Source organism: Umbelopsis ramanniana, assembly GCF_025399195.1.
Source record: "Umbelopsis ramanniana AG unplaced genomic scaffold K450scaffold_2, whole genome shotgun sequence".
NCBI classification, from domain to species: Eukaryota; Fungi; Mucoromycota; class Umbelopsidomycetes; order Umbelopsidales; family Umbelopsidaceae; genus Umbelopsis; species Umbelopsis ramanniana.
Genome location: NW_026252088.1, coordinates 483,340 through 503,971, shown reverse-complemented (window position 1 = coordinate 503,971; position 20,632 = coordinate 483,340). Strand labels below are relative to the sequence as shown.

The following is a 20,632-nucleotide window of genomic DNA, read 5'->3' as shown; positions in this document are numbered from 1 at the left end:
GCTTTTCGTAACTGGTTCGTGTTAAAACAGCATGAGTTCCAACAATGGCCTTCCAATCGCACTGGTTACCAATGAAAATACGAACGGTGCTATGGACCTGACTGGTTTGGCTACCCAGCTCGGTATCAACGCTGCTATAGCCGTAGGTGTTATTTTAGCCTTCAACATCCTACGCCCTAACCATTCCCGTAAGTAACATCGTGCTCGTGTCTTCAATGTTGCCATGGACAGTACTGACCAATCCCGGTCGTTACCAGTGGTATATGCTCCAAAACTTAAGTATGCAGAAGAAGGGTAAGTGACTTGTTGATGTCAATGGCGTTGCGGCACACCGTTTCTGACAGCTTGTACGTCTGTAGGAAGCGACCTCCAAAGGTTGGAAAGGGTCTGTTTGACTGGGTCAAACCTGTGGCACAAGTAAAAGATGATGTATTGATCAGAAACATCGGATGGGATGCTGTCATGTTCATTCGGTGCTTGCGCATGTTCCGAAGAATTTTCTACTTCTTGTCTATAGTAGGATGTCTTGTATTGATTCCAATCAACATTGCCGCCACCAGTCAGACAGGGTAATATATCGACTTGGAGGGTCTATTGTTTGCGTAAACATTGGCAGCTCAATCTTTTTTCTTCATACTTTCATAGTGATCAATGGCCACCAACCACAGCAAACATCTTGAACGTTCTCTCCCTTACCGCCATCAACACTTATGGTAACTCATACGACAAAACAGGAGAAATGAGGTACGTAGGCTGAAATTGATCATAAAGTATATTGCTCCGTGCTAATACCTGAACCAGGTGGTTTTGGGCCCACACGGCTGGAACGTACATTATGAGCGGCATTCTTTATTTTGTCATCTGGAGGTCTTACGCTGAATACATCCAAATGAGACAACAATACTTCGAAAGCACGGATTATCAAGCTACAGTTCAATCCAAATCGCTGCTCGTTATGAATTTACCAGCAGGCCTTCAAAGTGATGAAAAGCTACGAAAGTGGATGCAGCAAATCTGTACAAAGTATCCAATTCAGCAAGCATCCGTAGGAAGAAAAAGCGGTATGTTGAACGAAATTATGGAAAAGCATGAAGCTGCTGTCCGCGAATTGGAAAACACACTGGCAAGCTATCTCAAGGATGGAAAAGTCTCCAATAACCGACCCATGAAAACCATTGGAGGAAAATTTGGATGTGGAGGTAGAAAGGTGGATGCCATCGACTATTTGAGTCACCAAGTGCAGACCTACGAAGAGCAAATTGAACACATTCGCTCTAACATTCAAGGCATAAAGCCCGAGAACTATGGCTGGGTTTCATTCTCTCGTGTTAGCTGGGCCCACGCAGCCGCTAAGCAACTGAGAAACGGAGTTCCTTCTAAGTTCAAGACCGGCGCCCTTAATTCGCCTAGCATTCGACTTGCGCCTGCTCCCAATGATGTTATCTGGACCAACATGGCCATGTCGCAAGCTGTCAGACGAAGTAAAAAGATTTTTTGGAACGTTATCTACTACTTACTGTTGATCTTATGGTTTGTGCCGACAAGTATCCTCTCTGTCAGTTCCAACGTCAAGAACGTGATCAATCTCTTCCCCAATTCCAAAGCGTTCTCCAAAGCCAATCCCTTCTTTATATCTCTTGTCGAAGCCTGGTTTGCTCCTCTCGTTATGGCTCTATTTTTCTTGATTCTGCCCCATATCCTCAGAGCCATTTCAAGACGACAAGGATATATTACTAAGACATCACTAGATCGTCAAGGCAAGTATTCATAACAACTGCTGATAATATGGTCTGAGTATTAATTCGAACCATTTGGTTTTTCTTATAGTATTGGGAAAACTCTATCTATTCTTTATCATCAACAACTTGTTGGTGTTCACAATTGCATCCACCATTTTGAACCTCTACACAAAGATTTCGGCATCGGTTAACAGTGGAGATACCATCAATGTCATTTCTCTTATGCGTCAGAATCTCAATCTTTTGGCTAAAAGTTTAGCAAGTAAGTGTACTAAGCATTAGGCAAAAACTTGACTATTTAACTTCAACTGATTTTCACACTTACTGACACCGTAACTTCTTTTTCAATCATAGATGTCAGCACATACTGGACCAATTACGTGACTTTGGTAAGTGCCCGTTTTGTTCAAAGCATTTTCATTCATTGGTACTTGTATTCCTAGTATACTCATCGTTATGTTTGGTGCATTTAACAGAGGAGTTTGGGTATTTTACTGGATCTGGCACAAATTTTTTCTTTGCTTTACGTTGCATTCAGGTATGTACTTTCACAAGGTGCGAATTTCCAAAAGTGAGTGCTCATCAAGTTGTCAAACTTGTAGAAAATGGTTTTTCAATCCAAGTCCGCGCCAGTTGAGAGAGTTCACAAGACCTCCGAACTTTGACTATTCGCTCTCGTACAATCTACTTCTGTTCTTCTTTACTGTCGGGCTTGTCTACTCCGTGATCGCTCCTCTTATCCTACCTTTCACATTGTTCTACTTTTTCATTGCTACTGTGGTCTTCAGATATCTTCTAATGTAAGTTTGCTACTTCGGTGTCTGATCTCAGATCCTCCGCTTTAACCCAAGGCCTACTATCAACAGGTATATCTTTACAACCAAGACAGAAACTGGTGGTCAAATCTTCCGAGTGATCATCAACCGTATGCTCGCGTCCACAGTTCTGTTCCAACTGATCATGATTTTGATTCTCTATTTCAAGTCAGCCACAATTCAAACGTACACCATTTGCCCGCTACCTGTGATAACGATCATTTACAAAATTGTCCTGAGCAAGCGATTCGACCCTTACGTGTACTACTATAAAGTACCTGCATCCGAAGAACAAAGCATTCCAAGCGTAGATGGACCAGGCGCAACCATCTCCCGTCGCAACCGCATCGGCATCCGGTTCGGTAACCCAGCTTTTTTTGCAGAGTTGCCTACGCCCATGGTGCACGAACGCGCACAGCACCTACTGCCACAAGTTTTTGCTGGCAAAATGCGTGGAATACAAGAGAGTTTCACAAGTAAAGTGACTAGGAAGAAGAGTGTGAAGCATATGAGCATTATCAATCGTGGTGATGCGCATGATCTTCGCTTCCAAGCCATTCCTGAAAATGAATTGGATATCGATGATAGAGCAGAAGGATTGGACGGCGTTTACAAATATAACGAGTACGATATGACTCCATATCCTATGTCGACACCCATGATGTCAGCCAACACGCCAGCCATGCGATACCAGCAACCACAAACATACCAGCCGTCTCGACGACCAAGCGATCATGAAGACCCATATTCTGCCAATCGACCCTTGATGGCCCCAGAGTTCAACGAATACAGCTCACCATCGCTACATGAATCGGACTCAAACTATTTTGGTCACGAAGCTCATCAGTACGATAACACTTACCAACATGAATCGTATGAAATGGGAAACGTCAATGACCCTTACTATTCACAAAGCGCTGGTCGCAATGGCTACTATCCTCCAAGAGTTTAAAACATGGATGTTTCCATTGTACATTTACATAACCACAACTATTCTATTATCGTTAAATGCTCTTACTCCTATTTGTAAAGTATACACTTTTCAGAAAGTACTTTCGTCGTGCAATGAAATGGCTTTCGCATTTTTTCTCCAATAGATTTCTGTTTTCAACACATTGGCATTGATGGTGTGAGCTTGTAATCTAGTTTGATATGAGTAGAGTAATTGGTTTTACCTACTCGCGAAATCTCGGTAAACGCGGCAATAAAACAAATGCGTAGAAAGTACAGATCTGATTTTATTTCAGGAGTATAGTACACATTTATCACGTACAGCTAAGTAATGCTGCACCCCACTTCATTTAACTCCACTCTACGAATCTAAATCCATTCTAGTTTCAAATGGAACGGTAACAATTTGGTCGAGACCAAGGTAGCCGTCACTCATAACGAAAAGAGTGTATTCATGTTTGCCAAGTCGAGCAGGGGCATCTATGGTCAACGAGGTGCTGGCCTTTTCACCCAGAGTCTCATTCGGTCCGTTTCGCATACTAATACGCTTCAGCGCTAAGAGCTCATCGGTTTGGGTATCACCTAGAACTAACCACCAAGATTCGTACTGGGGTTTGGGGAAGAATGGGGAATGAATACGACCGTCGTGGGGTCCTTTTGATCGAGGAAGTCGTCGTATATCAATTTTGATTTTGTATTCTGCTTCCGGAATCAGATACGACTTCTGAGTATCAACCTTGGTCTGAATATTCAAAACTGGCAATCGCGATACCATGACAGATATCTGTGCAGCTAATTAGTATACTGAAGGTGCTCACACGACACCAATTTGATCCAACTTACCGCTCTGATCTGATCTTTGCTAAGTTGCAGATTCTGGAATATCTTTTGAATTTCGGCAGGACTCAATTCCGTCAATTCAGCAATATTACGAATGACACGTCCCTTATGCTTTATCTTGTCCAGCATGTATTCTTGAATTCCAGGTAAGGTCAAGAGGGTTGAATCATGCAAGTATCGAGCTTGCTTGATGCATTGCAGCATATTCATGACGGTGAGACTTGTTGTGAGCAAACCAGTGTCTGCGGCAACATCAATCATAGCCTATAATACAATAAGAGATATCAACATAAGCAAGAAAAAGACTAAGGCACGACTAAGCAGTTGTAAAAAAACCCCCTTAAACGAACCTGACAGAAACGAATAGCAGAATCTAAGACCGTAATCTGATCGGTGATATAGTCGGATATGGGAAGAGGTAGTCGAGCGAAATGAGCTTGAAGCAAAACATATGCCTTGACGTGGGGGCTGATGTATGAATCCATGGACTGTACAGGATAGACAACATCTTTTTCGATTTCTCGATTGAGAAGGTCTTCGTTACATCGAACAGGCAGTTCGCTGTATTCCGGAACGTTGGACAGAATCGATAATAGATCCTCAAAGGGGGAGTCGTGCTTGATCTCTTGGCGGAAGAGTCGAAGCGTTTGATGTCGAAGATAGTAGTATGACGCAATTCGAGCTGAGGTAGTGGGGGCCAGCTCAAAGCCGTCAATGACTTCAACGCATCCAGATTCTTCCAGTCTACCCACAACATCATTGATAGTTTGCGACAAGAAAGCATTCACACCATCTTGACTAGCGTCCTCTAACCCATAATAGGTAGGATTCTGCTGTAGACGTCTGTAAAAGTAAGTCCAAGTCAAGTAATCTAGCGCATCTTGCTTCGATGTAATGGTACCGGCCACTATCTCAGCATCAATATGGTCATCCATGAACTTGTGCAAGCTGGATTCGACAGGGAACGGTTCGTGAAGGAATTTTTTCAAGAAATTCTTCTTAGTATCATGTGCAAAGATTCTTGCGATACCAGTATTGTCGAACTGAGGACGACCTGTAGGATTGAATCAATGAGCCAATTTGTTCACCCAACCTTCGTTGCATCTTGCGCTTCACGCGTTGTATTATTCTGTACTCACCAGCTCTTCCCATCATTTGCAGAACATCTGTGATGGGATAATCGACATATCGGCCAACTTTGTAGTTGTAGTACTCAGTTCCTTTCACCACGACCAAGTGCGCTGGGAAATTGACACCCCAAGCAAGGGTACTGGTAGCGATCAGGATTTGGATCTTGAGGTTCAAGTAGAGTTCCTCGACAATTTTACGGTCATTTTCGGTCAAACCAGCGTGATGAAGACCAATACCAAAGGCTAGTGACATCTTCAATGATTCGTCGTGAACGTTGTTCAATATGATTTCCATATCGTCGTCTGGAACACCAAGCCATTGTCTTGGGTTATCTTCCATACCGCAGTATGCAATTAAATCTTGTGCAGTCAACCTCGTCTGCCGGCGAGAAGAAACAAAGACAATTACAGGCTGCTTTGGTGAATGTGTCTTGATGGCTGCATACGTTGGTTTGTTCATAGTAGCCATGCGTGGGCAGTAATTCTTGCCAGGGAAGCCATCAATGTATACCTCCAGAGGTACTGGACGCACTGAGTGGCGAAAGTTGAATAGCCCAACTTCTTGAATACCCAACCAATCGGCAAGGTCTCTTGCATTTGCCAAGGCTGTAGAAAGACCAATGATTCGAACCTTTCGATCAAGCTGTGATCCAATGTAGTTCATGCGAGAAACAATGACTTCAAGAATGGGACCACGGTCACCACCAAGTAAATGAATTTCGTCAATGATGACACAAGATACTTTTTGTACATAGCCTCTAGTTTGCCAACTTCGACTGATACCGTCCCATTTTTCAGGTGTGGTGATGATGATATCGGCCTCTTCAATGGTTTTCATATCAGGCGTGACATCACCTGTCAACTCCACTAGCTTCTTGTTCGTTTGACGAGTAACACGCTTATTCCAGTCCGCTACACGTTCTCGGACCAGAGCCTTCATTGGCGCAATGTAAACCACTTTGCTGCCAGGGTGGTCACGGAATGCAGCCCTGATGATCATTGTAACGAGTAAGTAAAGCACTGATGCGTTTTTTTTTTTTTTTTTTGCGTATGACATGAAATGAGCTGGATTGATACATACCACATGGATAGCTCAGCGGCGATAGTTTTACCAGAACCAGTAGGCGCACCAACTAGTGCGTTATGGTCAGTATGATATAGGGTGTGGAAGATCTGTGTCTGAACCGGGTTGAAGTGTGTGAATCGTTTGGCACAAATAGCTTCCAAAACGTCATTCTTCAGAGCCGATACAGGCAAAGGTTGAAGGTCTAACAGATCAGTGTGTGGTGGATACAGTTCAGGGAGAATCAAATGTTGGAAGGAGACTGGTAGAACAGTTTCTGATCCAAGCCAGCGATCCGACACGGCTCGAATGTAAATTTGAGATGGGAGAGGCTCGACAAGTGGGATGGTAAAACCGATAGAGATGGTTTCTCCAAGTTGCTTCTTAGTAAGAACAAAGTATTCCGAATAGTATATCTCTGTATTTTCCGAGTCTTCCGCCCAAATCCACCAGGCTTGTGAGTTGTTATGAACTCGTTCATTCCAGACAAAGTCAGGAATAATATTGAGCTCAATGCTGAGAACATTTCTGGTGATTGGAGCGATATGGGCATCCAAAATCAACATTGGAAACTGGTCTACACATTTTGCGATGGTCATTCCCATTCGTTTGTGGTGCACAAGCTCGCCAAGTTCAGCCGGTTCCATGTCCCTCATTTCCTCGATACTTGGGACGTGGCTACGGTTCTGCAATTTTTGTACGATATCGTTTGGTAGACCCATCTGCGCAAGCGGATGCTCAAAAGTCCACATTCTCTTCTCGATGGCCTTATTAATGGAAAGAAGCACTGAGGCAGTTGGACCCCAGTTTCTGTTGAGTGCTATCTCAAATAGCGCACGCACAATTCGCCCAGCATTCTGTGCCACATAGGCGCAGTCTGAGACTAATGCGAAATCCTCAACATAGGCATTTGATATGTAAGATTGCAGTAAAATGTTGACTTTGCCATGTGTGCTATCCGTGCCACCCTACAAATGGGATATAATATTCAGTCAGGCTGCTACTTGTACGCTAGATGTCTATTGACATATTATGCTTACCTTGATATCACATGCACACGCTTGCTCGATCAGGTGCGATAGCTCTTTGCCTTCAGTCTCGCGAGCCTTGATGTTATCGAACTCCGTACTTAAACTGATCATGGACAACACATCGGCTTCCGTCATTCGAGGTTTCATAATGGTGTTGAAAATTTCGACACTGGTATGTCTGATATAGAAGTTGGAAGAAATTCTACCGAGATCTTTAGCGGTGAGATAGCCGGTTGCTTCATCAAAAATAATCATTTGATTTTTCGCCAATTTTCTTGCTGCCAGTATGATGAGCTCTCGTCGTTTGGCTCCAAGTAACGGATCTTCAGCAGGCACAGTATGGTCCATGCCATACACAAGCGGGTTCTTCTTCATACGAACGTACAAATAGGTATATGAAAGCCATGTAACAGCTTCGTCAACATTGGTGACCGTACCGAGCGAAATCTCCGCATTCAAATTGTCAACCATGTTTTCAATGAATCTGATGTGAAAGAACATATGAATTTGCTTTGCTGATGGAAGAGCTGTACGAAATCATTACTTACTTGGATTCAATGGGATGTTGCTGAGTCAGGGCAGAAACGTAATGACCGAGTTTTTCGTGTGGAGTAAGAATGAAACCAACACCTTGATCTTCGTACTGCATCGAATGAATGAGCGATTTGAGTAGATACTGATACATGATTAAAGAGATTACTTACCTGTGGACGACCGGCACGACCGAAAATTTGAAGAACATCCAAAATGGATAGATCAACAAAACTACCCTTCTGAGCATCGTACACTTGTGTTCCTTTGATAACTACAGCGTAAGCGGGAAGATTGACACCCCAAGCAAGAGTTGCCGTACAGCATAAGACTTTGATAACACCGTCAGCAAACATTTGTTCGGTCAATGTTCGGTCGCTACGAAGCATGCCAGCGTGATGCATGCCGAAACCATAAGGAAACATCTCGCGAAGTTCCTTATTTTTGGATCGAGAAACTGCCTTTCGATATGTTTCATACTTTTCAGTTTGAGTGGCATCAAATACGGCTAGCGAGGATACTCTGTTAATTTCATCACTGTGCCTAAAATATCAACGATATGATGAAAAAGACTTGCGTCTGCCTTACATGCTATTCCTTCGTTCAAGACTTCTTCTTTCAGCATTTGTGCCGTTTTCACAGTCTCCTTACGTGCATGAACAAACACCATAACTTGATGTCCGTCTTGAACCATTTCAGATACCTTGTCGAAACATACACGGTTCATACGTTCGTTCGAAGGTAAGGAATTCGCTTTTCCTTTGATACCAATCATGTGCTGTTCTAGAGGTACAGGTCTGAAGCCACTGTCGAAGAAGAACAAGCCCTGATACGGATTGACTCTAAATTGATACCATAGCTAGTGAGCATGACGAAAATTTACCGTAAGAGATATGGTCTGTAAGTACATACCTTAAGAACGCTGCCACATCCAAGTAGTTGGGAAGTGTGGCTGACAATCCTACAATACGAATAAGTGACTGAGTGGATTCGACTTGTCGAAGGGTTCTGGCGATAATGCTTTCGATGACCGCACCACGATCTTCGTGCAGTAAATGAACTTCATCAATGATCAACAATTTAACTTTCTGTAAAGGAAAGCCCAAAGAAAATGATATGTTAACATTAGAATAAGTACGTTCGGTATTATTCATCAATGTGAAAGCGAAAAGCTCCTCGTACCTGTGCTAGTTCTGTATCACCGGTTCCTTTTCTTGTAACGACATCCCACTTTTCTGGAGTGGTAACAATGAACTGGGTGCTTGAAATCTCAGCCTTTGTAAGCTGCATATCGCCTTCATAATTCATAGGTGTAAGTTGGCAAAGCATGTAGCCTTATGTACTCGCAAAAGAGGTTGCATACCAGTAAATTCACGCACGCTGACTCCCAAAAATTTGAGTCTCTTTCCCATCTTTTCCACGATTTCAGCAGCAAGCGCTTTCATAGGAGCAACATAGACAATCTTAAAATCCGATTTTGCAATCTGGAAGTGAATGTCGGGGACACCCATCACAGAAGCAGGTGATGGGTCACAATATTGTGAGATACATCTCAGGACAGTCAACATAGCTACGTCGGTTTTACCCTAGAAATTATTCGGATGCATAGGAGTGCAGGTATCGTATTAGTATAGCATCGGTGTGGTGTCCAATAATTACCAATTTTGTACGTACCGCACCAGTAGGAGCGCACACCAACATGTTTTCATTTGTTCCGTACGCAATAGGATATACGATAGATTGAATTCGATTTAGCGTTTCATATGCCTAGTAACAGAAGCGATCAGATTGAGCACGAAGTTATATTCGTACAAGCATACAAAGAAGCCACATACTTTAAATGCACCACTACAAAGTGGATCCATTTCACTGATACGGATACGCTTTTCACCCAATCGAATTGGTGCTTGCTTGGAAACTGGGATGGTAATCTCTTCATAATCTTTATATTCATCTCTCACTGTGCCCGCTGGAAGAGCGTATCGTGTTCCGAATGCAGACAGTGTGTTTCCACTTTTTGCAGACTGATACACATGAGGGTATACTGTTTGCTCTGCGATCTTGAGGGTCGAGTTAATATAGAATCAAACGCCATCTCATTTTTATTGCCTCTCCTTCCATATCTTACCTTGTATGGGGAAGAGAATAAAGGTCTTTGCGATGCATTTGAAAGAGCTTCTTCTCGAGCTGCTTTCCAATTCTCTGTCTCGAATCCCAAAATATCGGCAGACACTTCATTTTCATCTCTATCGCCTTTCTGGTTTCGGATGGCTTTTTTCTGTTCTTTTCGGAGACGCTTCATCTCCTGAATCTCGCTTGCCGATTGTACTGTAACTCCAGTACCTGGTGCCGTTCGTCGCACTTCCTGTGGTACATTGCTTGTAAGGTGGCTATTTACATGCTCCGTCTATACACGAACAATGGGTCAACAAACATTTGAGCTATAACTACCAAACAAGGATTCTTCATACCTGGGACATGATGTTTTGAACAATGGTATCCCGGTTTAATAAAAGCTCAGAAACGAAGTCCAAGCTTTCATAGCCGAGCAGATCTATCAATGTATCTTGAATTTTATCCCCTATCGACCGTCAAAATTAGTAAATCATAGCTACTAAAATTTGAATTGTTGATTTCACCACAGCGAGCGTTACCATTTTCTTTGGACCTTAGAATAGTGAACAGATCTGTGCATAATGCTGTATCTGTAAAAGCTGTCGAGCCGCTTCTTCGAATGTATTCACTACAACGATGTAGCAGCCAATCTCGATCATAGGCATTAACTTCTGGCGTTGTTTCCTGTACAATTTCCTCAGTCGATTGTTCTATTTCCCCAACTAGTGAATCTAATTCTTGTTCTTCAATCAAAATAGGCCGGGATGGAAGGTGAAAGTCGATATTTTGGTTATCGACAAAGGTGGCTATGGAATCGTCCTTTGAGTTTTCTGGAGCAAGACAACGGTATTAATCAATATAGTGTGGGAAGTGCTGTGAGTAGAATGGGACGTGATGTTTACCAACTTGGGCCGTATGAGATTCAATGAACGAACGAAGATCGCGAACAGAAGCTTCCCAGTTGAATTCCGAAGTGACATCTATAAAGGTATTGTCTGTGGTAACCTTCTGCTTGCCTTTTCCTTTTCCTTTCGGATTAGTGTTTGCAAAGATCTGCTTGAACAGATTCGTGTGCAGAGGTAGCGACTGCACCATATCGAGTATGAAGTGAAGAAGGTGGGTAGACTGTCGCAGTAGGTGCAACCCAGCAAGTTTCGAAACGGACTTTCTTTTTGTCAAATGCAAGCAGTCCTAATGCGACTGCGGTAGTTGATTACAAGTGGAAGCACTCTCATGCCAGACAATTTTATTTTAATGAACAGATTCACTGCTTCTATCATTAGTAAGCTTTGGCATGGATAATAACAACGTTATCTCGTGGGCTGAAATGAGATGTATAACGGTTAAAAAGGTGCAATGCTGACGCTTCATAAAATGAAAAAATTAAACCACATTACCGATCGTTCGAGTCAGTTGAAACCAGACCCATTCTCTTAACCACGTTCATGCCGTCGCTAACGCGTCCAAAGATTGTGTGCTTGCCTGAGAGTAATTCTATGTTAGCTTACACATAAAATATTAAAGGTTGAATTCTTAGTTCCGTAATACGCACCATCCAACCATGGAGTAGGGGCCAAAGTGATAAAGAACTGTAGTAAGGTGCATTAATATCAAATGCAGTTGGCACTCCAGTACTTTCGTAGACATACCTGTGAACCATTCGTATTAGGTCCAGAATTTGCCATGCTTAATATACCGGCTCCAGTATGCTTCAAAGCAGGATGAATCTCATCCTCAAATTTGTCTCTGATAAACGATGGAGTTGATTAGCCGTCAATGAATCAAACGAGAACATAAGATCGCTCCATACCCATATATTGAACTTCCTCCTCGGCCAGTTCCAGTAGGATCACCACCTTGAATCATAAAATCCTGCATCGAACATTGGTAACCATAATTCATTCAAAGTCATTAACCTCGCCCTAAGTGAAAAAGCAGTTGCGTACCGATATAATTCTGTGAAACTGGTGAAAAGCCGGTAAGTCTATGTTTGGTGTGCGTTCTAGCCGCCTTTATGTACTCAAGCGTTTACTTACCCCGATACCATCATAATATCCGCGTTGTGCCTATATAATCTGTCAATTGCATGTTGCTCCACTGTGAATCATTACAGCCTGATCACTTACCAACTCGTAAAAGTTTTTGCAGGTTCTGGGTGGTTTCCATATTAATACACAAGCAAACAGGTGATGGCAAGATGTTAAAGCTTACTTTGGTGCATGATCCCAGTAGAGCTCGATGGTAATATGCCCCATCGAGGTTTCTAAAACTACATGTTGTGCGTCGGTTGCCATTTGACAGGTACTGTGTGGATCGAGAAGGAACAAAGGACGAGCGGGAAGTGAAACAGCAGTCCGAATTGATGAGCAGAAAATCATCACGAACCTGTACCTTTCGAGGTCACCGAATGCAATTTTGCACAGTACTTTTCATTACCACTACATTATTTTCATAGATTAGACAGATAATTAGATGTCCACTTCCAACAGCATTGTTGTCACATGCGAAGCGAAGCCGTCAGCTAAACATTTGCAATGTGTTTACGGTTAACACTTCACTTTTAGATGACAGTTACTTGATTTAAAGTGATTTTTAAAGTTAGAAACGATGGTGGTATATTATTTTATGCTCAACAACGCGTTCAATACCCATCCGATCAAAGTGTTTTTCGTACCTGGCTCAATGTAAAGACTGACCACACTTCTTGCTGAATTTGTGACGCGTTATTTTTGCCCTCATTACCCGACGAGCCTGAAACAAGGTTATCTCCCCACCTTTTTGTTTGCCAGCCATGACATCTGAAAGCAAGAAACGTGTCTGCTACTTCTATGATGGTAAGATACTTCAGATTCTGGATCTTTTTGAGATTCCGATTGAATTACTGACCTTGATCCATCAGCAAATGTTGGAAATTACCACTATGGTCCAGGGCATCCTATGAAGCCTCATAGAATTAGAATGTGCCACGGTCTGGTCATGAACTATGGCTTGTACAAAAAGATGGAAATTTACGCAAGTATACCTTTCTCTACTCGTATCTTACCAGTCTTATCTCTAACGCTTTCTTTAGCGAGCGAAACCTGCCAACAAATGGGAAATGACACAATTTCACACAGACGACTACATCGACTTTCTTTCTCGCGTTACTCCTGATAACATGGAAGCGTTAAACAAAGAGCAAGCAAAGTGTAAGACATATGGTCAACCTTGATTTTCGATTGATTTCAAAACTCGGTATCAATTTATACTTTATGTCCAATATAGTCAATGTCGGTGATGACTGTCCCGTCTTTGAAGGATTGTTCGAATACTGTGGATTATCCGCAGGAGGTTCAATGGGTACGATTGAAAATTTTGCGAAGCACCAATCTCTCACGTTTTCCTAACTAAATCTTATTGCAGAGGGTGCTGCAAGACTGAATCGCGGTCTTTGCGATATTGCTATCAACTGGGCTGGTGGTTTACATCACGCCAAAAAATCGGAAGCTTCTGGATTTTGTTATGTCAACGATATTGTGCTGGGCATTCTCGAACTGCTTCGATACTATCCACGAGTTTTATATATCGATATTGACGTTCACCACGGTGACGGTGTCGAAGAAGCTTTTTACACTACAGATCGTGTGATGACTTGTAGTTTCCACAAATATGGAGAGTTCTTTCCTGGTACTGGTGAACTGAAGGTATGTTCACCGAAGTGTACTTTATACATATACGTCGATCCTTCTGGCTTACTCAAACTTCTATTAGGACATTGGTGTTGGTAAAGGAAAATATTATAGCGTCAACTTCCCTCTGAGAGATGGTATAGATGACGAAAGTTATAAGAGTGTTTTCGAACCCGTAAGCTCATAGTTTGAATTGGAGTATTCTGCATTTTAATGATCGATTTTTTAACGCTTTACGGTTCTCTTTCTTGTAGGTCATTGAAAAGGTGATGGAATGGTATCGACCCTCCGCTGTCGTTCTGCAGTGCGGTGGTGATTCCCTCAGTGGCGATAAACTGGGTTGCTTCAATCTGTCTATGAAAGGTATGGGGATTACTGATGCATCTTTCCTTCATACTAGAAGATTGACTAACTGGTATTCAACAGGTCACGCCAACTGCGTTAACTTTGTGAAGAAATTCAATCTGCCTACGTTAGTTCTCGGCGGTGGTGGTTATACAATGCGAAATGTTGCAAGAGCGTGGGCATATGAAACGGGAATAGTGGTTGGACAAGAGCTTAGCCCTGGTAAGAATGGAATCTTATTGCGTATTTGGTTGCTCTAAGTAACTATGCTAATATATTGCTTGATTGCATCACAGTCATGCCATACAACGACTACTATGAATACTTTGGCCCTGACTACAGACTAGATGTCAAGTCGAGCAACATGGAAAATATGAATACGACTGAATACTTGGAAAAGATCAAGTAAGTCGATGTCTGTGCTCCAACCGCCTGCCAACACAATTCTAACCCTCAGAAATTACCAGGTTACAAGTATTTGAAAATTTATCACGTACAGCATTCGCCCCAAGCGTTCAGATGCAAGGTTTGTGATCTTGTTCTCATGTTTCGCCTGCCTGTACTGAACTCAAATTAATCTGTAATATGCCATTTTTCCTTGAGCAGAGGTTCCAGCTGATCATGATATGTCAGATGATGAAGACGAAGATGATCCGGATGAGAGAAACCCAGGTAAGAAGAGATCACGCTTTCGTAAAGGCTACGCATACATGTTACTGAATTCTTGTCTAGAACGTCTTTGGGATCAACGCATCATACCTGAAAACGAATTCTATGACTCAGACGAAGGCGAAGGAGATGATATTAATGGCCAGAAGAAGAGCATGAATGAACAAAGCTACGCAAGCGAAGCTTCTGGTGAGAAAATGAACGGATCATCTTTGCAAACTGATAACAATGAAACAAAGCAAGTCCCGGTCAGCATCACCGAAGATGAAGAAATGGAACTCACTGCCGCTCTAGAGGAAGACAAAGCACCTGCAAATGTGGAGTCTCAACCTAGCACTGATCATGTTTCTACTATACCAGCCACGAGTGAACAGGCAAACGAAACAGTTACCGCACCACCAACCAATCCCACAGACTCGACAAGCAACACAGAGGCAGCATCAGAATCAATACCATCCGTAACAGTATCCACCCCTACTAAACAAGACGGTAATAACCCTGAGCCAATGGATACTAATTAATAGTATATTTTGTTAGTCTTAGTTTCATTCGTTTTATTTCTGTAAATGTCGACTTGACCTGTTCGTAAACCTTGTCAACCTTTGGTCTTTTTACACTGCTTGCTTGAAAAGCTGCCCCTCCCCCTGCAATAAACAAACCAAAATCAGAACAAAGCAGACAAAGCGAACAGAAGGTATAACTGTGGCGGTCGCTGGGTCACTTAAAGCTGGCCGTAAATGAACGAGAACTGGCTTAAACTGACACTTATGACTAATTTTGAAAGCACACATTTTCGAAAGTCGCAATGACAAATAAATGTATCCTAACATTGTTCAATTGTCTTTAAGCACATAGAGTTCAAGGGGGAATGGAGGCTTTCATATAATGACGATTGACTGTGTTTACAGTCTCCCACAAGTGCCACGGCGTGATGGCGTTTTGGGGTTGACAGCCATCGATCTGAACAAGCATGCATTATCAATGGCGTTCTTGGCGCAGTTGGACCAACAAGACTTGCAGTAACATTTTCATCTACCCTTTTCACTCAATACCTATCAAGTAAGATAGCTTTACTCAAGAAAGGAAAAGCATCGATCTACAATGGCCATCGCCTTCCTGCAGGTTGCACATATCCGTGCTTTAGCAGCTGGACCAGTTGCCACAAGTTGAAAAGCGCCACAGAATGAGCTTAATTGTCGTATGAACACCGGCGCCTAGGCTAGACCAGCCAACAAGGGGATAAATCTGCACGGATCCCAAAGCAGAAGCCAAAATCGAGCCTCTATATGCGAGCTCAAGGGCGCATTCTATAGAATACGCCTAGACACTTAAGTTGCAAGCGGACAATAAAGCCAGTAAGAAAAGATAAAATACCTGCTTTGTAGTCTGAAGGTGAATTTCTCATTTCTTTGACCATCGCAGAAGTGGCTATCTTTGTATAAATAAACATGATTTGGGTGGCAACGTAACATGGTTGGTGGAGGAAACCATATTATTGCACGATCACGTTCATTGCTGGGCAGAAAAACAAAACAAAGTGATTATGAATGCTGTGAGCATCGCATCCGTCTGATTTGACAATGTGCCGTAAGGTTGTGTTGGTCGGGCGCGTTTCCCCCCTTCATACAAATTTTCTCAGGAGTAGGATGATCTAGAATTGTAGAGAAGCCGCTTGTAACCGACTACACCTTTTGAAAATGTCAAAATAGGACCAAATGGATTGTTTGAACTGTATTGAATACGTGGCAAGCAAAGCGATGGAGAGCACTATACCTATTTCGTGATGACAAGGGATATAAAAAAAATTATAATAGCCATTGTTATGCAAGTTCCCCTCAGGCTGCTTACAGGACCGTGTGTTACAGTATCTTATTTCTTTTAAAGTTTGCTTGATAGGTTCACATGCGGAGATATTTCCAGTGCAAACAAACGAGTTTGCAGTCGAATACGGCATAAGGCGCCAATCAAAAGTAACAAGAAAAACAAAAGATAGTTGGGTTGGATGGGAGGCATATTACTTTATAACATAATTGATGGACTAAGATTCTATTTCTACATGATCAGTTACTATGCTGCATGAAAAACGACAAGATGAAAGGTATATGGAAACACAAAAGATATGGTTTGAGGTACATAAGTGTGGATGGGTTATAATGTAAAATGAACAGAGCCAGCTGTTTGGGGTAGTGGATGAAACTATGGCCAAACAATTTGATCGTCTGCGAGGTCTACGGACACAGCTGAATATCGCTCTTGCTTAATGAATGTAGTGTTTAGGTAGCACGGCGTGTGGGTTTCTAGTGAAGACCATGATAATGAAGAAGCCGACGTCGAGTTTGACGTGCAACTACCAGGGAATTGCATATCGTCTTCACTATCATAATCTTCAAAGCCAGACACATAGTCAAGCATGGTTGACTGGAAGGATGGGGAGTGCGCACAGGGTATTGGTGCGGGCTTAGAGGAGAGACGAGTGGCTTTGGCCATGGTTTCTTCGTGGCATGTGTAGTATTGGCAAGAAAGGAAATGAGAACGTAGTTCTTGGATGTCTATTCTCTTGCTGGGATCGACACAGAAAATTCGCTTAAGTAGCGTATTGATTTGATTGGAGATGGGTAGTATGGACATGAGGAAATCGGGATTCCTTAAATAGGCATTAAATGTTTCGTCTTCAACGTTGGCTTGCTTCCATGGATTGCGACCACAGACCAAGTTAATCAAAATAACGCCAAGAGACCAAATGTCATTTGGCTTGGTAGAATAAGCTCTTAGTTTCTTGTATAGGCCACCTTGACATTCTATTTGTTGATTAAAAAAAAAAAGTATTTCCAGTTAGTCAGGTAATACAAGGAAGTGTATTAATGCACTTGATTGTTTGCTTACCAGGAGAAAAATAAAAAGTGCTGCCGCATCCAAAATCAGTAGAGATGGCCTCTGTTGTAGCCAATCCAAAGTCGGCAATCTTAACCTTAACACCACCATCAAAAACAAGGATGTTTTCTGGTTTAAGATCTCGATGAGCAATGCCCTTAGCGTGTAAATAAGAGACGGCATCGATGATTTGGAGGAAGACACTTTTGATGGCTTGATGATCATTGATATATCCTCGTCCTTCTGTGATGGTGTAGAAAAGGTCTCCTTCCCGACAATATTCTAGAACAATATACAAGCAGTCGCTGGTGTCGACGATTTTTTCCAAAGAAGCAACATTGGGATGGACTGCCACTTGAGCATGCAGCCGGATTTCACGGAGCTGAAATTCTAATTGGCGTTCATTGAGGCCCACTTTACTCAAACATTTGACAGCGTACATCTTCTGTGTGAGCGTATGGCGTGCCAAGTAGATAGCACCATATGCGCCCAAGCCAAGAAGGTCAATGAGTTCATAGTTGTTATCATCTATACACGTTCCTATGCGTTGGCGAGGGTCCGTTGTTGGTTTAGTGTTTACCATGTTTATGCGATGCGATGTGAAGTGAAGTGAATAAATATTTCAGGTACCAGGTTGATTTTTACTTCTCTTTATATAGGCATTGGTTCCATCCACAATTGGCGGGGCGTTCTTTTTTTTTTTAGTGGTTGCCCCTGATGTTCTGGCGTTTTGCTGAATCGCAGGGGTCGTTGAAACTGTCCGTGATCAACGCCTCGATTCCTCTTTTTTTTTTTTTTTATTCCGACTAGAAGGTGGCCAGAGTGTGTATATGCTTTTGTTATGCCTGAAGACCCTTGCACCCACCCATTTGTCTGCCTGAATTCAATAAAAAAAAATAAAGTTAAATAAACTACTCACACACGAAACATAAAGAGTTCAAAGACGCGATCAGTACCATTGATTTATTGCCATTGATCAATTTTTCTTTTTTCAAATTAAATTTTATTTCTTCTTCTTCCACCAAATGGTGATATAGAAAGTACTTCTGCATTGTAAAGAAAACGTAAAATTTTTACGGCGGCCGGCGTCAGGTGTTGTACAGCTGTGAAAGAAGGGGATGAATAGGGGGAAGTCCGGAATGCAAGATTGTCTTTTATAATCCTAAGAGGCTGAACATGCTTAACGCCATGTTTGTTCGCTTCTATTCTATTATCTTTACCCCTGATTACACTGTCGCCCATCCTCATCTCATCTGATTGCCATGAGGGTATGCCGCATTTTGACAGACCTGTCGCGCCTAGGCGGCACTAGGTTCAGCAAATGGCGTTTTAGGCTTATGGAGCTAGCTGCATTCTGATCCTTTTTGCGCGTTGAGCATAGTGAACATATCGATTGCCGAGTCAAAAAGACGATCATGGCAATACATCATTAGGCTTCACTTGTGATGTCATTTGATTCTTCGTCGTCCTCCTAGGGGACGTGCTCGCCGTTGTTCTATGACTGAATTTGATTGCTAATTACATCATGGTTAAACGGTACTTTTCCTATGTTAGCGTACGCCAATTTCAGGAGAACGTTGTAATCTGAATTGCCAAATTGTTATGGGAAAAATAGATACTCAACCTTACAACACGATGTGTTCAACAACAATTTGTGAATAGCATCTGCATGTGTCTCAATCGAAGTGTTTGTTATTTTCTGGTTACCACTGGCATCGCGAATAAGATGGTTATTTTCTTTTTGCCCATTCATCAACAATTCGGTCCTTAAAAAGTGATGGGCAAGCTGTTTATTGTGATATCAAAATGAACGTGTTGCAATATTCAACCATCACCGATGGTTCCCTATTCTCTCTTAGTCTTTAATGAAATGAAACGTTCATGGTGATACATATGCATGCTTGCCTGAAATCGGATCACGTTCTGTAGCATGATATGTTAAATATAAAATGCTTGTAACGTGGGCGTCACATTGCCTTTTGATACCAGAATGGCGTCGAGCGGCGATCCCATCTTCTTAAGTAAACAACAACAACAACAAATTGCCACAAGCAAGATCCTATTCTCTGTCAGTGATTTGAAACAATGCGATCTTTTGTCAAATGTCTCATAGGGTGAATTAGGCATTTCGGATTTCGTGCATGCCATCACAAAATTCAGGCGTTTGCATCATTTGTATTGATATGCTACTTTATATCGTTTCCTAACCTGAACTCACTCCCCATTCATTGTATCATAGCTTAGCTTAGCAAGCGTTATGTCCATGATGTAATATGAAGTCATCAGTTTATTTCCGAAGATATTAACGAGGGGCTCGCAATGTGCAGAACCGTGACACAGGTCACCTGTATGAGCTATGGCGATGATGAAAGTCAAATGTTCTAAAACTGCATCACAGCTAATTAGGAATTTTCTGGCTGTAGTGAGAGGGAGCTTCAATTCAGTAAAGTTTTTTGTCGATTTTGTGCACACATCGCATTCTTTTTTATAGAATGATATGCGCCGTGATGCACCATAACCAGCTACGCTTTGCCAATCCATAATGCAGGCGACCGTCTCGGTTTTTTGTTTGTTGTTTTATTACATCCTGGCTAACATAATGTACAAAATGATTCAGGTACCTGAAAGGAGAAGAAATGTTAAGTTTATGCAACGTTATGTGTTGACTACATTGAAAGATGCTAGTGCCTGATTACAATTGACCTGATATTGAGTTTTACATACTCTAGAGTAAAATATTGCACAAGAAAATTGTCTTCTAAGTCAGCCAAAAAGATGCAGCTCCTTATTTGTAAAAAACCTCACCAGTAATTGGTCGATGGATTTACATGGCTAATGTTATTGACTTCCGACAAATGAAAAGG

General features: G+C 42.1%; 5 protein-coding genes across 5 annotated transcripts; 2 read left to right on the top strand and 3 right to left on the bottom strand.

Annotated features, from left to right (window-relative positions):
• Position 1: 1 nt before the first annotated feature.
• Positions 2-3,762, top strand: K450DRAFT_219253 (uncharacterized protein). The gene is made up of 11 exons (XM_051585331.1): positions 2-188; positions 258-294; positions 360-569; positions 646-744; positions 802-1,757; positions 1,828-2,001; positions 2,094-2,128; positions 2,216-2,277; positions 2,342-2,539; positions 2,606-3,135; positions 3,228-3,762. Exons 1-11 carry the CDS (start codon positions 32-34, stop codon positions 3,290-3,292), a joined length of 2,523 nt encoding a protein of 840 aa, XP_051449313.1. The 5' UTR covers positions 2-31; the 3' UTR covers positions 3,293-3,762.
• A 1-nt stretch (position 3,763) lies between these two features.
• Positions 3,764-11,343, bottom strand: K450DRAFT_219247 (uncharacterized protein). The gene is made up of 18 exons (XM_051585330.1): positions 11,118-11,343; positions 10,755-11,045; positions 10,572-10,681; positions 10,229-10,507; positions 9,936-10,160; positions 9,775-9,867; positions 9,464-9,686; positions 9,283-9,395; positions 9,013-9,188; positions 8,689-8,942; positions 8,274-8,608; positions 8,118-8,212; positions 7,579-8,053; positions 6,557-7,506; positions 5,485-6,464; positions 4,696-5,399; positions 4,349-4,609; positions 3,764-4,289 (listed from the first exon to the last, which is right to left on the bottom strand). Exons 1-18 carry the CDS (start codon positions 11,308-11,310, stop codon positions 3,867-3,869), a joined length of 6,180 nt encoding a protein of 2,059 aa, XP_051449312.1. The 5' UTR covers positions 11,311-11,343; the 3' UTR covers positions 3,764-3,866.
• A 50-nt stretch (positions 11,344-11,393) lies between these two features.
• On the bottom strand, positions 11,394-12,731 carry K450DRAFT_219239 (uncharacterized protein). Its single transcript, XM_051585329.1, has 8 exons — positions 12,427-12,731; positions 12,342-12,366; positions 12,252-12,281; positions 12,162-12,179; positions 12,026-12,087; positions 11,865-11,961; positions 11,768-11,804; positions 11,394-11,697 (listed from the first exon to the last, which is right to left on the bottom strand). The coding sequence occupies exons 1-8, from the start codon at positions 12,591-12,593 to the stop codon at positions 11,609-11,611; spliced, it is 525 nt and encodes a 174-aa protein (XP_051449311.1). The 5' UTR covers positions 12,594-12,731; the 3' UTR covers positions 11,394-11,608.
• Positions 12,732-12,985: 254 nt separating this feature from the next.
• K450DRAFT_219233 (uncharacterized protein) lies at positions 12,986-15,350 on the top strand. Its single transcript, XM_051585328.1, has 13 exons — positions 12,986-13,049; positions 13,115-13,227; positions 13,286-13,403; positions 13,480-13,554; positions 13,618-13,898; positions 13,966-14,058; positions 14,138-14,246; positions 14,310-14,450; positions 14,525-14,633; positions 14,696-14,754; positions 14,835-14,900; positions 14,961-15,086; positions 15,151-15,350. The coding sequence occupies exons 1-13, from the start codon at positions 13,007-13,009 to the stop codon at positions 15,189-15,191; spliced, it is 1,374 nt and encodes a 457-aa protein (XP_051449310.1). The 5' UTR covers positions 12,986-13,006; the 3' UTR covers positions 15,192-15,350.
• A 2,079-nt stretch (positions 15,351-17,429) lies between these two features.
• K450DRAFT_160466 (uncharacterized protein) lies at positions 17,430-18,312 on the bottom strand (the record flags this gene model as incomplete). The annotated part of the gene is made up of 2 exons (XM_051584008.1): positions 17,430-17,695; positions 17,781-18,312. Coding segments are annotated over 2 exons (798 nt in total), but the record flags the coding sequence as incomplete, so codon positions are not given.
• Between the last annotated feature and the right edge of the window lie 2,320 nt (positions 18,313-20,632).

What these genes read in the sequence shown, in the direction of transcription:
- K450DRAFT_219253 (XM_051585331.1), top strand. Translation starts at nt 32, where the DNA reads ATGAGTTCCAACAATGGCCTTCCAATCGCACTGGTTACCAATGAAAAT. An exon ending in GCCGCCACCAGTCAGACAGG is followed by an intron (nt 570 to 645) that starts GTAATATATCGA and finishes ATACTTTCATAG; the next exon opens with TGATCAATGGCCACCAACCA. An exon ending in GACAAAACAGGAGAAATGAG is followed by an intron (nt 745 to 801) that starts GTACGTAGGCTG and finishes TACCTGAACCAG; the next exon opens with GTGGTTTTGGGCCCACACGG.
- K450DRAFT_219247 (XM_051585330.1), bottom strand. Translation starts at nt 11,310, where the DNA reads ATGGTGCAGTCGCTACCTCTGCACACGAATCTGTTCAAGCAGATCTTT. An exon ending in TCTAAGGTCCAAAGAAAATG is followed by an intron (nt 10,682 to 10,754) that starts GTAACGCTCGCT and finishes GACGGTCGATAG; the next exon opens with GGGATAAAATTCAAGATACA. An exon ending in TTTGTAGTGGTGCATTTAAA is followed by an intron (nt 9,868 to 9,935) that starts GTATGTGGCTTC and finishes TTCTGTTACTAG; the next exon opens with GCATATGAAACGCTAAATCG.
- K450DRAFT_219239 (XM_051585329.1), bottom strand. Translation starts at nt 12,593, where the DNA reads ATGATTTTCTGCTCATCAATTCGGACTGCTGTTTCACTTCCCGCTCGT. An exon ending in TACTGGGATCATGCACCAAA is followed by an intron (nt 12,367 to 12,426) that starts GTAAGCTTTAAC and finishes GAAACCACCCAG; the next exon opens with AACCTGCAAAAACTTTTACG. An exon ending in CTAATACGAATGGTTCACAG is followed by an intron (nt 11,805 to 11,864) that starts GTATGTCTACGA and finishes ACCTTACTACAG; the next exon opens with TTCTTTATCACTTTGGCCCC.
- K450DRAFT_219233 (XM_051585328.1), top strand. Translation starts at nt 13,007, where the DNA reads ATGACATCTGAAAGCAAGAAACGTGTCTGCTACTTCTATGATG. An exon ending in TGTCTGCTACTTCTATGATG is followed by an intron (nt 13,050 to 13,114) that starts GTAAGATACTTC and finishes TTGATCCATCAG; the next exon opens with CAAATGTTGGAAATTACCAC. An exon ending in CTGGTACTGGTGAACTGAAG is followed by an intron (nt 13,899 to 13,965) that starts GTATGTTCACCG and finishes AACTTCTATTAG; the next exon opens with GACATTGGTGTTGGTAAAGG.